Source organism: Myotis brandtii, unplaced genomic scaffold (genome assembly GCF_000412655.1).
Source record: "Myotis brandtii unplaced genomic scaffold, ASM41265v1 scaffold1814, whole genome shotgun sequence".
In the NCBI taxonomy this organism is placed as follows: Eukaryota; Metazoa; Chordata; class Mammalia; order Chiroptera; family Vespertilionidae; genus Myotis; species Myotis brandtii.
Genome location: NW_005356728.1, coordinates 614,697 through 629,185, shown reverse-complemented (window position 1 = coordinate 629,185; position 14,489 = coordinate 614,697). Strand labels below are relative to the sequence as shown.

Genomic DNA, 14,489 nt, shown 5'->3' with positions numbered 1-14,489 from the left:
TCCCATGAGGCTTCACTGCCTCTGCTTCCAGCTGCAGCCTTCTTCCTGCCTGGGTCTCCAGGGAAGCAGCCTTTTATTTATTTTTTTAAAATATGTTTTTATTGACTTTTTTTACAGAAAGGAAGGGAGAGGGATAGAGAGTTAGAAACATCGATGAGAGAGAAACATCGATCAGCTGCCTCCTGCATACCCGCCTGGGGATCGAGCCTGAAACCAAGGTACATGCCCTCCACCGGAATCGAACCCGGGACCTTTCAGTCCACGGCCCAACGCTCTATCCATTGAGCCAAACCGGTCAAGGCAGGGAAGCAGCCTTTTAATCCAGTGTTCCCATGAGCATGGAGGCTACTAATGCCCCCACTCCATTCCTGGCGTCCTGTCTACCATGCTCTTCCAGGTGGGCCTGAGTTGGCTTGGGAATTGTTGGGTTTCTGGGATCGGAGGTCTACTGCACCTCTCTTTCTGCCCCGCTGAGAGTTTCTGTTGCCCTGAAGTTCAGAGCCACAACTCTGATCTCCAACCCTTTGCTCTAAGCTCCCCCACCAGCCACTGCCAATCCCTTCATCTTCTATCCCAGGTGAAGAAGAGACTGTCAGTTTTCTGCAAAATTCCTTTATTAGGAACATACCAGGGATTGCTGTGAGAGGGTCTGACTGCCCTTGGCTGTAGAAACCTACTTCTCCCCCACATCCTGCGTTGCTCTCTTGATATAGTCTCTGTACATTGTGTACACAGCACCTGTGTGAGGGAGAAAGAAAATACCCCTTAGCAGCGAAAGCTTCACCCAGCCTCTGATTCCCAGGTGTCCCAGAGAGTAGCAACTGCAGAGCCTCTGGGGTCTGGCTCCAGCCCATCCCTTGAGAGTCCAGCTTTCTGCCCTAGGGCTCAGCAGCTGCTACAAGCACCTGACCACACAGCCTGGGAAACAACCCTTTTGACAATTTGCAAAGCATTGCAAGTGCATTTCTATCTAAGAAACCTCACGGCAACCTGTGATTCAGGCCAGAGGTGGTTATCACGTTACACATGGGGAAACCAAGGATCAGAGAAGGATTTGTCCACTGTCATACAGCCAGGAAGTAGCTGTCTGCCTTTTGACCCAAAGAGGAAGAGAAATTCAGCCTCTGTTTGGGTGCATGGTTTTTCTCACCTCTGGACAAACTCATGAAGCAGACCACATTGTCCCCACAGGCCTGGGACAGGAGATGAAAAGGAACCCTGACAGCGTCTCGGTATGGGGGCTTCACCAAGGACTTGATATGGAGCCTTGTATTGGGAATAGGGCCTGAGCTCATGGTCCCTTAACTGTCAGAACTCCCAGCTCTCGTTCTGTGACGCCACTCACCTAGCATGATTGCACCCACAGCACAGGCCTGCGCTGCCACTCGGGTATGAATCAGGTGTATGGACATCTTGGTGGAACCACGAGCCTTCAGCCGGTAAATCCTGTATGCCGCCACCACTAGGCAGCCTCCTAAGCCTGTAGTCAGAGAACATGACCCCTGGACCTCATCTACCAAGCACATCACTCTTGATGAGAGACACTAGGAAGACTGGGCATCTGGATGAGCAGCTGCTCTGGTGGGGGTGGGAGGGTTATTAGACGGCTGAGTTTTCCTCTGGATGGCATTTTCAAAGTAGCTGCCCCCCTCCAACGACTCCCTTCCCCCACATACAACTCCCCTACCCCCATTAGACCCTTCTCCAACCACCTTGGCTCCCACATCTGTTACAGCTGTTTTCCTACTTTCCCAGGGCCTAGAGGAAGGAAGCCCTAGGGGACCCCAAACCGCTCCTTCCCCTCCTGACATTGGTGTTTCCCTATAGCCCGTGCACTCGGTTGGCCGCCACCTCCCCCCATCCAGACTCATTTCATTGTAAGGCTGTGTCCCTTTATCTTCTGGCCCCTCTGCTACTGGTTCACTCTTCTAGCTGTTGATTGTTCAGTGGGTAGGACCACTGGAGTTCTCTGCTTCATTTGAAAGGACTTAAGAGAAGGCCCCCCATCTCTTCCTTTCCCCACTCACCTATAGGCACCAGTGGAGACTCCCTGGTCTTCCTCAGGAACTTCTCAGACACGCTGTCTTCACCTTCGGGTGGCACCCACCAGCCTTTGTTAGCGGACATGATCCTGCCCCCAGATGTTGGCAGCAGGGTTCCTAGGCTTCAGCCCAGTCCTAGAAGGAAGCACCCCACAATCAGGGCTCCAATGCTCCTCAGTTTGGGGTGGAAAGGAGAAAGTTGCCTGCTGAGACCTCCTCACCATTCCCTACACAGCCACTACTTAAAAAGATGTCCTGTTTCAGATGGCTGGACCACTAGCGCCATTTCTCCAGCTAATTTCTCTCTTCCCTAGCTCGTTCTGACTGCACCGTTTTCTCTGCTTCCCCTTCCCCCATCTGCATCCCTGTGGGTATCATCCTTGGGCCAAGAAAAGCAGCTGGAAAAATCCACAGATGAGGGTGGGACGAAAAGGCCTTGAGCCTTGGGACCCCCCTCTCCCCCCTCCCCTGGTCTTGAGTTTGTGACAGTTACTCCTGAGGGATCCACAGAGCAGGATCCGGCCCCAGGGAACCAGAGCCATCCCAGACAGTTACACCATGGTTACCCAGCCACCAGAGCCAGAGATTAAAACAATTGGACCTGGATTTGTGAATACTTGAGCATACGTTCCAGACAATACTAACGGAACAAGTGCTCGTCCCTGAGCTGCTCCTGTTCCAGGTCCATCTCTTGCCATGTTCGACAATACTAACGGAACAAGTGCTCGTCCCTGAGCTGCTGTTCCAGGTCCATCTCTTGCCATGTTCAATTGCAAATACCAACCCCCTGCCTCCGTCCCTGGGCGGTGACCTTGTTGTTCTACTTGCTAACCCCTGTAAATGTCTGCTCTGATCACAACTTCGATGGAGTCCCAGAGTCCTGGTCCTTACACCAGGGGTTCTGCCTGTGGGCTGCTTCCTAAGTCTAATCATGAAACAAACTCCCTGCTTGAGGCAACTTCTGTACCTAGTTGTCCCTCCTCTCCCCGAGGAGCAACAACCTTGGGCCCTGTAGGTCCTCAGCATGCTGGTGCTTACCGCAGGAGGTGGCCTGGACGTGGACTGTGAGCAGCCGGGGCCAGGGCTCAGCGTCTGTTTTGAACTGGCCAAGAGCCGATGATGAAGCTGCCACTACGGGGTCAGGGAAGCAACAGCGGGCTTTATGGAGACTTTGAAGTCAGGAATGGAGAGGGGAGGAGATAGGACAGGGCATCGGTCTTAACCCCCCATCTGCTGAGTTTCAGGATGGACTCCAGGCACTGGAGAGTAATGAAAGACCAAATGGAAAAGGGCCCTTAGCCAGGTTAAATATTTTAGTTCTCATGGACATAAGTGGCCGGATCAGAGATGGACTTGATATGGAGAACAGAGATGGAAATAGAGAGGCAAGGATGGGGAGAGCTCCTGGGTTCTTCCTTGAGTTATACGGCCTCAAATATTCTTATGAACAATGTGAGATGTAAATTTAATGCTCCAATTGTGGGAGGCAGGCTCTCGGGTCTTGGTTTCAATATCTTCAAGGATGCTTTCTGGACCAAGGAGATTTGTTCAGGAGTTTGAAGCAACTGGGACTTCCCTCACATCTCCAGAGCTCTTTATACTGCCTGGGGGGTTACAGAAATGACAGTTACCAGCATTGGTGCCTACTCTGTTCTAGGTATTTACGTTTCAAACCTCTCTACTATATGGTAAGTAGCAGTTTGTTGACAGACCAGGGAACTGAGCTTCCCCAAGGCTAAATGACTTGTCCAAGGAACACAGCTAGGAAATGGCAGTGCTGAGATCTGAACCCAGGTCTGGCTGGCTCCAAAATGTGTACTATTGTTGTCCAGTGGGCATCCCTGGACAGTTACTCTGCTTTCCAGTGGCTGGCCAAGCTGAAAACCTCACCAGGTTGATACTGAAGCTTAGGAATGCTCATTGATCATCCACCCTTGATTAGGAAAAGGAAAGTACCTTATGGCTACGCAGATGGAGAAAATGTGGGCTACACTCTGGAGAGTCCCCCTTCATGCCTTTGTTCCTTCCCTAGATTACTCTCGGCCCCAATGTGTCTGTCCTAACGGGGCTTTTCTGCACTGGAAATTTGTCCAGCAGCTGATGTCTCTCTCTCCCCAGCACTCACTGCTCTAGGAAGAGACCCAGGGTCACAGCAACTCCCCTGGGCCTTCCCATGTCCCCAGCGTCCATGGGAACTCTCCTCCCAGTCATTCACACACTCTTCCATGCTGCCTTTCCTGATCCCAACAGTGGCCTGAATTCTCAAGAGGAGGAGGATCCTGTCCAGAGGTGGGGGAGGGTGGTCGGAAATGTCTGGATGAGATGGCAAGAGTCAAGATCAACTCCTAGCCCTTTAGAGAACAGGGACTAAGCTCTAGAGCAGTGGTTCTCAACCTTCCTAATGCCGCAACCCTTTAATACAGTTCCTCATGTTGTGGTGACCCCCAATTTCATTGTTACAAATTGAACATAATTAAAGCATAGTGATTAATCACAAAAACAATATGTAATTATATATGTGTTTTCCGATGGTCTTAGGCAACCCCTGTGAAAGGGTCGTTCGACCCCCAAAGGGGTCGCGACCCACAGGTTGAAAACCACTGCTCTAGAGAGTGAAGTTCAACTTCTCCCTGTTGAGATCATATTTGATGCTCCATAGCATCCCAGCCCAGAACTGAGAAAATAATAGTTGCTATGATTTACTGAGCACCTAGGAACCAAAAAGTGTGCTAATGGCATTAAGTAGATTGTTTTACTTAATCCTTACAATAACTATGAAGAAAGTACTATTACTATTATTCTCCCCATTTCACAGATGAACAAACTGAGGCTTGGGTTAAATGTCTTGCCCAAGATCACAGTGAGAAAAAGATCCAGACTTCTCACCATTCCTAAAATCAAATCTCACTACTCTGGACTAACAGGAGAATGACTGTAAAGTGGAGGGGAAGTCCTGAAATAGAAGAAAAAATTTATTTTCAAAAGTTTCTGAGAACACACAGAAATCTTTAAGGAACAAATTTCTGGAGCATCCTGCTTTAGTACACAGATAAGATAAAATTATGATAACATTTTTGTTAATATGCCAAGTCTTTAATAATTATTTTGGTTTCAGCATTTCTACATTAGTAATTTGCTTAGTAAACTTCTTCCTTCCAGATCAGGTTACAACGACAGAAATTCTATTTTACAAGGCTTTAAATGAATGATGCTGACAGTCTTAGGGGATCCAGAGTGTAGGCCGGAGTTAGATGTGGGGTCAGTTAGCTGCTTGACCAACCAACCTCTAAATCAGGGGTCCTCAAACTACGGCCCGCGGGCCACATGCGGCCCGCCGAAAACATTTATCCGGCCCGCCGGGTGTTTTTTAAACTATAGTCCGGCCCTCCAACGGTCTGAGGGACAGTGAACTGGCCCCCTGTTTAAAAAGTTTGAGGACCCCTGCTCTAAATACTTGGTCTCCTGCCACTCAATTTCTGTGAGTCTATATCATCTGTAAATGGACATAGTGGGTACCCATAGGATCATCGTAAGGGTTAAATAAGATGATGGTTAGAATTCCCCAGCACACTGCCTGCTCCTCCTTCTCTAGAAGGAGAAAGTGGCAGGGAATGGCTAGCAGGCTGGGAGAGAAGTGGCAAGTCCCTGATAGCAGATGGGAAGGGCACATGTTCTGGATGGTCCACAATGCAGCACACCCTTTCCTGTCCCTCTCCAGCTCCTCCCTGCCTCCTCTTGCTGGGCTTCCCCACCCTGCCTGTAAGCTTCAGGCTCCCTATTCTGTTGGGGGAGGAAAAGGGGAGACTAGGACTTGGAGCGCCACACAATCTAAGGCACAGCTGTGCTATATATAGCTCAAGGGAGTTGAGTGACTAGACAGGGGAAGGGAGGACGTGCCGCTTTTGCCTTGAGCTCTTGAGCTACAGAGCGCTGTGAGTGGGGGATGACAAAGAATGAACTGGACAAGGAACAGAGGGTGCTCCAACGTGGGGTTGGAATGGAAAGAACCCAGGCCGAAGGGGGGAATGGCAGGGGAGAAAGCATTAGGCTATATACGAGTGTCTCGAGGACTAGAACAGCAGAGAGTGGGAACGGGCAGGGCGGTGGAAGCTTCCAGATATGCGGCGAGGCTGAGGCAGCCTCTAAAAGTGCCTGAGGTGGGGAGGGTAGCACCTCCTTCTAAACACAGGCACTGAGTTCAAGGACCTTGCAGCAATTGTCCAAGGACAGTCCCAAGAGCCACAGGCCTGGGGCCAGGAAAATATTTTTGGTGCCCACTATCGCGGGGCAGGCCGGGCTTCCGGTGGCCAACAGGGAGCTTTCTCAAATCCTACCTCTCGGGGAAGACCACTCACATATTTGAAGAAATTCTAAGGGTGTGGATAATGGTGATTAGAAGGCTGAATCAGACTGAAGTGATGCTGATGTTACAGAACCATGTCTTGTGAAGGAACAGTTCTGAGCTGCAAAAGACACCAGTAGAGACCACTCTCAGATGACGAATGGATGATGCAGAGATTTGAAATGTTTGGCGAAGGTCCTCGTGTTGGATGCTTTTGAATGCCCACAGACCCAGCTTCCTCTCAAGCACACTATGGGAAGGATCTACTTGTTAGGTCTGATCAAGTAACTGAATCGATGCCCCTCCCCTGGGAAACTGACCTTTAGATCATTTCGCAGCTGATTTTCCCTTTCACTCAGACCACATTCCATTTGCTAAAACCAGTAACTTTCTTTTTTTAAAAAAAATTATTTATTATTATTTTTTTTAATCCTCACCCAAGCATATCTTTTCCCTTGATTTTTTTAGAGAGCGTGGAGGGGGTGAGAAGAGAAGGGGAAAGAGAAAGAGAGAGAGAAGTCAATGTGAGAGAGACACATTGATGGGTTGCCTCCTGTTCACACCTGGACCAGACGGAACCTGCAACTGAAGTTTGTGCCCTTGGCTGGGAATCAAACCCATGACCCTTTGGTCCGAAGGTCAACACTTTATTTTTTTATTTTTATTTTTTTTTATGTAACTGGGAATATTTCCCATTAACTTGTTTGGCTACTTTATTTTACTTTAAATTATATTTCGATGGGTAGTGTCTCCACATTTTGATTTGCTTTTTCTCTATTCCTCCTACTTTTAGTCTCCCTAAAACTCACACAGACACAAACACTCACACACATACAAACACTCAAACAGATACACACATGCACACACTCCCACACATACACACACTCATACACACACCCACTCTTCTGCCTTCTCTGGAATTCTCTGGGAGAATTTGTTTTAAATGGTGAACGGCTTTGTATTGGTGCCGTCAGCCTGTAGTAAAGCAGTGACATCTGCATGGACTCTGAGGCCTGAAGGAACCTGAGCAGTAACGAATGCAGCTTCTGGCTTCACCCATAGGATCTGACCCGGTAGCCTGGGATTGCCAACATCACAAGCACAAGCCCCGTACAGCGGCTGCCCGCTCAGGTGTGTGTCCGAAGGTCAACACTTTAACCACTGAGCCAAACCTGCCAGGGCAAGGCCGATAACTTTCCCTTTGGGACTTGCCCAGGATCCGGACCACCCAGAGAATTCCCCGCCTAAAAAGCCTGCCTAGAGACCTTTATTTTTTTTTTAAATTATTATTCTTTTTAATCCTCACCCGAGGATATTATTCCATTGATTTAGAGCAGGGGTCCTCAAACTACGGCCCGTGGGCCACATGCAAATACACCAGTAGAGGCCCGCCGAAAACATTTGTTTTTTTACTTCAAAATAAGATATGTGCAGTGTGCATAGGAATTTGTTCATAGTTTTTTTTAAACTATAGTCCGGCCCTCCAACGGTCTGAGGGACAGTGAACTGGTCCCCTGTTTAAAAAGTTTGAGGACCCCTGATTTAGAGAGTGTGTGAGAGAGAGGGAAAGACAGAGAGAAACATTGATGTGAGAGAAACACATTGATTGATTGCTTCCTGCAGGAGCTCTGACAAGGGCCCAGGCCCAGGAAGGAGCCTCCAACCGAGGTACATGCCCTTAGCTGACGCTCTATCCACTTAGCCAAACCGGCCAGGGCTCGCCCAGAGTCCTTTAAAATCACTGGCTCCCTGTCCCTGGGTGCTGGCACCATTTTAGGTTTTCCAGATGACCTAATAAATTTATAATTCTCTACCCCTTTTGGCCTCATGAGTACCTCTTTCCGAGACCCTAACACTACTGTCTTGACAGCCTACAACAGTGGTTCTCAACCTTGGCTGCACATTAGAATCACCTGGGAATCTTTTTAAAATCCTGATTTCTGGGCCTCATCCTCCGGAAATTCTGTTTCTTTGTTATGGGGTGAGGGGCCCCACCCCATAACAAAGAAACAGAATTTCCGGAGGATGAGGCCCAGAAATCAGGATTTAAAAAAGATTCCCAGGTGATTCTAATGTGCAGCCAAGGTTGAGAATCACTGCTTTACATACTCATTTAATCCTTACAATAGTCCCAACAGGTCGATCTCATTATCCCCATTTACAAATGAGGAAAGCAATGCTCAGAGAGGTTAAGTAGCTCAGCCAGGTCACACAAGTAAATGGCTGAGCTATTTAACCAATAGTGATAACCACTATAAACTACCTGACGATAGAAAATGAACAATAACAACTAATAATGTAATTTCACGTACATCTCATCATCTCATTCTCACACCATCTTAGAAATATGAGTAAACGAGTGCAATCAGCTGGACAGAGGGGGCTGAACTCAGGGCCTCCCTACCCTTCTTCCCACCCCAACTCCGGCACCTGCACCGACTTCTCCTGCTCATTTGCAAGTAAACTGATCTTAATTTAAAAGTCAGCATTAATGCACAAGAAACTGCTCACCAGGCTCTGGGAAACACTGGTAGGGGCTCATTTGATTGTTCCTTCTATGCTACTTAAAATTGCCCTAACGGTTAGGACCTAACCGGTTTGGCTCAATGGACAGAGCATCGGCCTGCGGACTCAAGGGTCCCAGGTTCTATTCTGGTCAAGGGCATGTACCTTGGTTGCAGGCACATACCCAGTAAGGAGTGTGCAGGAGGCAACTGATTGATGTTTCTCTCTCATCGATGTTTCTAACTCTCTATTCCTCTCTGTAAGAAATCAATAAAATATATTTAAAGAAAAAAAAAAGAAAATTGGCAATGGGGGGATAAGGACACATATAATACCTTAATCAATAAAGAAAAAAAAAATCAAGCTAGAAAAAGAAAATTGAGCCCTGGCCGGTTTGGCTCAGTGGATAGAGTATGGGCCTGCGAACTGAAAGGTCCCAGGTTCGATTCCTGTCAAGGGCACATGCCAGGGTTGTGGGCTGGATCCCCAGTGGGGGGCTTGCAGGAGGCAGCTGATCAATGATTCTCTCTCATCATTGATGTTTCTATCTCCCTCTTCCTTCCTCTCTGAAATCAATAAAAATATTTTTTAAAACATTGACAAAAAAAATCTGCTTCAGCAGTGTGATGTGTCTCACAGGTTAACTGGAACTGCTGGGGACTATGGGGGAGGAGTTGCGTTACTAATACTCCGCCCCCTCTCCCCCATTAGTAGAGTCATCAAGCGCTTCTTTAACAATTCACTTTATGGGCGGGGCAGGCGGGGCTTCCGGTGGCCAATAGGGAACTTTCTCAAATCCTACCTCCCCGGGCCTCTGCTCCCATCCCCCAGCACAGAAGAATCTGCTCTGAGTCTACCAGCCAAGTGGAGACCCTGGAAAACGTGTAATGGAAATAGTGACACACTGCAGTCTTCAAGTTGACCCTACAGTTCCCAAACCACAAAGCCCCAGGGTGAGTCTCAAAGTTCTCAAATGGGTTTTGATCTTTTCCTGCCTGGGCCCCATGTGAATAAAAAGCGATGTTCTCACAGCACTGGGCTCCGCTAATCTCTGCCAGAGGCTGGAAACTAGACCCATTTCCCGGTATGAAACCCGCTTTTCTCTTTCTTCCCTCTAGTAGCCTTTCTGTGCTAGGAATGGCGAGCCTTCCTTCACTCTTTCACTCTGCGTATACTTTCTAAGCACCTGCTAGAAGGGGGGTTGGATGTTGTGGCCCTGCCTTCCAGGAGCTCTCATTCTAGCAGACACCTGGGTTTGCTCGGGACCCTGGTCTGAAAATCCTCTGGCTTAGGTTTCTGGCCTCAGTTTCCTACCTGTAACTGGATTAAGGATGTCACCAGCTGGCAGGGTGACAGAGGAGCAAAAGGAGTCCGGAGTAGGAGACAAGAGCCTTCAGTTATACTTCTGGTTAACTCTCTGCAGGTAGAACAACTTAGCTCCTTGCGTCTCATTATTCCCATCTTTAAAGGGTTGCTCTACCAGAAGAGAGACAGGACTGCAAGCGTGGTGGTGTGGGGAGGGAAGAAACTTTCCTTGACCCTTTTAGATTCTTTCAGCCGGTCTAATAATCAAATAGACGTGAGACAGGTTAACAAAGCAGCCAAATTTAATTATGTACGTACATATGGGAATCCCACACGTGGGAGAGTCAGAGACCCCCACATAATTAAACAGGAGAGGTTCAGAGAGAGAGAAGGGAAAATTAGGTCTATATGGCATGCTGAGCTAAAGGTGAAGTAACGCAGGGGGAAGGTCATTTGCAGGACAATAAGAAAAGCAGATATTCAGTAATTAAAAGTTTGCCCTGCCCTATGTTTAGGTCATAAAAATTTATTTCTGGTGATTATTATTATTATGGGTAATGCCCCTAATTTAAATTTAAGGAAGAGGTAAAAGTTTCTTGAACCCCAGGATTTTTACTGCCTTCAGCTCAAACTAATTCACATGTGAGAGTGGCACATCTTGGGGAGGCTAGTTCTGAATCCCTTCAGTAGTCAGGGTGAGACAGGCTAATAAACCAGGACAAGTGGGAGAGAAAAACTGACAGTTAAACAGCAGTTTGCAGTCATCTAGAAAATCTATCTTCCCTAAACAGGACACTTAAGAGTAAATGGTTTGCACTTCTCCTCCACCAGAGGGTAAATAGCTTAAATCATCCAACTTAGGGAGACAGACAGCAGAAATCCAATTAATGCCACTTGCCAACCACACCTGAGGACAGATGCAATTAAGAGAATAAACCTGGCCCGGCTGGTGTGGCTCGGTGGTTGAGCATCAACCTATGAACCAGAAGGTCACAGTTCGATTCCCAGTCAGGGCACATGCCTGGGTTGCCGGCTTGATCCCGAATCGGGGGCGTGCAGGAGGCAGCCGATCAATGACTCTCTCTCATCATTGATGTTTCTATCTCTCTCCCTCTCCCTCTCTGAAATCAATAAAAATATTTTTTAAAAGAGAGAAAAAAACCTAATTTTGGTACCTCAGCATAAAGCTGATGAATATTCTATTAAGATCCTCCCCTAAGACCTTCCCTAAATGTCCAGCCTTTATTATTTTATTTTATCTTTTTAAACACCCAGCCTTTAAAACCCCATAAAACTAAGGTCCAATGCTTGCTCTCTTTGTGGGGAGCAGCCCTGGCCATTCCCTGTCCCTCCTTCCCCACGGGTATGCAACTCCTAAGCTCTAAGGACCCCGAGACTTGCAGCCAGGGGAGAAATGGGCAGCAGCAGCTCATCCCTGGCTACTCCCTTGAACCTGTCCCCAGTGTCCCCTTTGCCCTGACTCCCTAGGAAGCTAAGGCAGTCCAGCCTAGGCTCTCCTGTTGCTTCTGCCAGGCTAAGTCCTTTCTTGTTTTCTGTCCCCAGCTTTAATAAAAGTTCCCTCCGAGTCACCTGGATTCGTGTTGCAAAATTTTTCCTGCACAAAGGAAGCCAAGAACCCACACACTGCCCTCCAGCCCTAGGCAGACTGCTCAGGTCCCCTTTCCTGTAACAAGGTAACAGATATAGAAAGTGTATCGTTCCTAATCTCCATGAAGAATGGACAAAGCTATGAGATGGGAAGCCTTCCCCGGCAGATTCATCGATGAACTGATAAGAAAAGTAGTTAATAAATATTTGATAATAGATTATTTATACATATAATACATAATACAGGGTGGGGCAAGAGTAGATTTACAGTCATTAATATGGAAAATAATACAATAATTAATAAATAATAATACAAGAATAAATTCTGGCCCTGGCTGAGTAGCTCAGTTGGTTAGAGTGTCCTCATGATATACCAAAGGTTATAGGTTTGATCCCTGGTCAGGAGGGCACATACAAGAATCAACCAATGAAAGCATAGTTAAGGGGAACAATGGAGCGATATTTCTCTCTCTCCCTTGCTCTCAAATCAATAAATTAACAAAAAAAGAATAAACTGTATTTCACATACAACTGTAAACCTACTTTTTACTCCACCCTGTACATATTTGTTTGTATATCTTCTTTATATACAGGGGTGGGCAAAAATAGGTTTACAGTTGTGAGTACATGAAACACAAGAGTTTATTCTTTTTTTAAAAATAACCTAATCATGGATGTGACGTTTCATTACCTTTCTTTTTTTTATTGGGGTGACATTGGGCAGAGTATATTCTTGTATATTTTTCCATATGAACAACCGTAAACCTACTTTTGCCACCTCTGTATATGCTATATATGCTCGTACATATATAATCAGATGTTTTAACACTATGTTAAAGGTCTTTATTGAACTCCTAATATGCCACACAAAAGTGTACAGCTCAGACGTGGCAGCTGAGCACATCTGTGTATTCAGGCATCCAGATTAAGAACAGAATAGGACTAGCCCCCGAGAAGCCCCCTCATGTTCCCTTCCAGTAACTATTCTTCCCTCAAGTTTAACTACTACCCTTACTTCTAACAGCACGGGTTGGTTTTGCCTGTTTTTGAACTTTATATAAATGGTTTTGTGAGATTTATCTGTCTTATCGTGTATACTTGTAGATTGTTCATTCTCATCGCTGCATAATGTACCCTTGTGTGAATATAATACAATTTATCTACCCCTTCTACCATTGATGGGCATTTTAGGTAGTTTCCAGTTTTCTGGCTCTTACAAATAGTGATGCTATTAATACTCTAGTACAAGTATTTTGGTGAACATGTGTACACATTTCTGTGGAATTCCCACGGAATTGCAGTTATAGTGTAGCCACAGGTTCAGCTTTAGTAGATATTGCCAGTTTTCCAAAGTGATTTGTACCTATTTATACTTGGTTGAGTAATATGTGAGGTTTAATATTTCAATCAGCATGTACAGTGATGTGTTTTACCTGTTACTTCCGCTAACATGTTCTTTATTCAAATTTTCATAAATGTACAGTGTTCACACTTGTCATTTTAAATACGTTTGTAGAGGTAATGTGATAATGAGGGGTTGGGGGAGACTGGGGCATGGCAAGAACAAGAGGGAAGAGAACTTACAGAGTTCAAGCAGCTGAGTGGGGACAGTGCCTGCCCTGGATAAACAGATGTTACTCAGAAGTAGCTGCCACTTGGAAATAGAGGCTCAAAGTGAGCAACTTTTTTTTGACATTTTTAGGGAGAAGCCAGAAATGCGGGTTTTTAAAATTTGGCGATTCATTCATATTTTGGGAAAACATCGTACTGGCCAAACAAAACTTTGTCAGTAGGCCAGATGCCTAGCCCTCAGGTTTTCAACTTCTGAACTAGCTGTTAGGGCTCCAGACGGCTTTCAGGGTGGAGGTGGGCAGTTGACTTGTAGCAGGTTGCCTCACTTGTTAGAGCTTAATTTCCCCTCTGGTCAAAAGGGAAAAGTAAATGCCTATCCTTTTGCATAGTGATGGCCAAAAGAGAAGATTTAGGAGTGTGGGTGTTGGGAGTTGTCAAACACTATACAGAGTACTTCCCCATCTCCTTCCTACTCTTGTTTCACACTAACTCACCCTACTTAAAGTATTTGAGAAATTTTCAGATTCCTACCAGGCAGTTTAAGGCTGGGGATTCCTGCCCTAGCTGGTTTGGCTCCGTGGATAGAGAGCTGGCCTGAGGACTGAAAGGTCCCGGGTTCCATCCCCGTCAAGGGCACATGCCCGGGTTGCGGATTCCCCAGTAAGGAGCGTGCAGAAGGCAGCCAATCAGTGATTCTCTCTCATCATTGATGTTTCTATCTCTCTCCCTCTCCCTTTCTCTCTGATATCTATATCTATCTATCTATTTAAAAAAGAATGGAGATTCCTAGACTTTTAGGAAGGTCTAGGCTGCTGGGATGCAAAGGGTTAAGAGGAAATGGCCCATTAGGGTTCCGCTAACTCGAGGAGTCCAGGACTTCAATGTATCTAGAAAGCCGCTACTCAGCGGGCTGGGATGGTTAGCTCCGCAGGGGCCTGATCCTCCAGTTGGCAGAGCATCCTGCGCACAGGACCACGGCCTCGCCAGCTCGGGGACACTCGGGACGGCGGGACTCACTCGGACACCCAGGTGAGGACGCGTCCTCACCGCCGCTAGTCGCCCGCTCCAGGGGAGGGTCGTGCCGACCCTGCGAGGGCTGCTCCGTCCCAGGTGCA

The 14,489-nt window shown here is 47.0% G+C and overlaps 2 protein-coding genes across 5 annotated transcripts in view; one reads left to right on the top strand and one right to left on the bottom strand.

Annotated features, from left to right (window-relative positions):
* Positions 1–238: 238 nt before the first annotated feature.
* HIGD1B (HIG1 hypoxia inducible domain family, member 1B) lies at positions 239–4,477 on the bottom strand. 3 transcript variants are annotated; one of them, XM_005863854.2, is made up of 4 exons: positions 3,081–4,477; positions 2,028–2,177; positions 1,346–1,480; positions 239–738 (listed from the first exon to the last, which is right to left on the bottom strand). In XM_005863854.2, exons 2-4 carry the CDS (start codon positions 2,125–2,127, stop codon positions 674–676), a joined length of 300 nt encoding a protein of 99 aa, XP_005863916.1. In that variant the 5' UTR covers positions 2,128–2,177; positions 3,081–4,477; the 3' UTR covers positions 239–673. The 3 variants fall into 3 exon arrangements, with proteins under 3 accessions (XP_005863916.1, XP_014393241.1, XP_014393240.1); XM_014537755.1 differs by lacking the exon at positions 3,081–4,477 and adding an exon at positions 2,264–2,740; XM_014537754.1 differs by lacking the exon at positions 3,081–4,477 and having other exon boundaries at positions 2,028–2,740.
* A 5,474-nt stretch (positions 4,478–9,951) lies between these two features.
* Positions 9,952–14,489, top strand: part of GJC1 (gap junction protein, gamma 1, 45kDa) — a 31,962-nt gene continuing 27,424 nt past the window's right edge. The window contains exons 1-2 of one of the 2 annotated variants that reach the window (XM_005863851.2): positions 9,952–9,973; positions 11,758–11,888. The gene's annotated coding sequence lies outside the window, so the exon portion shown is untranslated. Of the gene's footprint in view, positions 9,974–11,757; positions 11,889–14,299; positions 14,404–14,489 lie in introns of those variants that run through there. The other variant, XM_005863852.2, reaches the window with a different exon arrangement.

Bases quoted from the DNA above. Each gene is read 5' to 3' on its own strand.
- HIGD1B (XM_005863854.2), bottom strand. From the start codon at position 2,127: ATGTCCGCTAACAAAGGCTGGTGGGTGCCACCCGAAGGTGAAGACAGC. The intron at 1,481-2,027 runs GTGAGTGGGGAA...CTCTGACTACAG, and splicing joins GTCTCCACTGGTGCCTATAG to GCTTAGGAGGCTGCCTAGTG. The intron at 739-1,345 runs GTGAGTGGCGTC...TCCCTCACACAG, and splicing joins TGTGGGTGCAATCATGCTAG to GTGCTGTGTACACAATGTAC.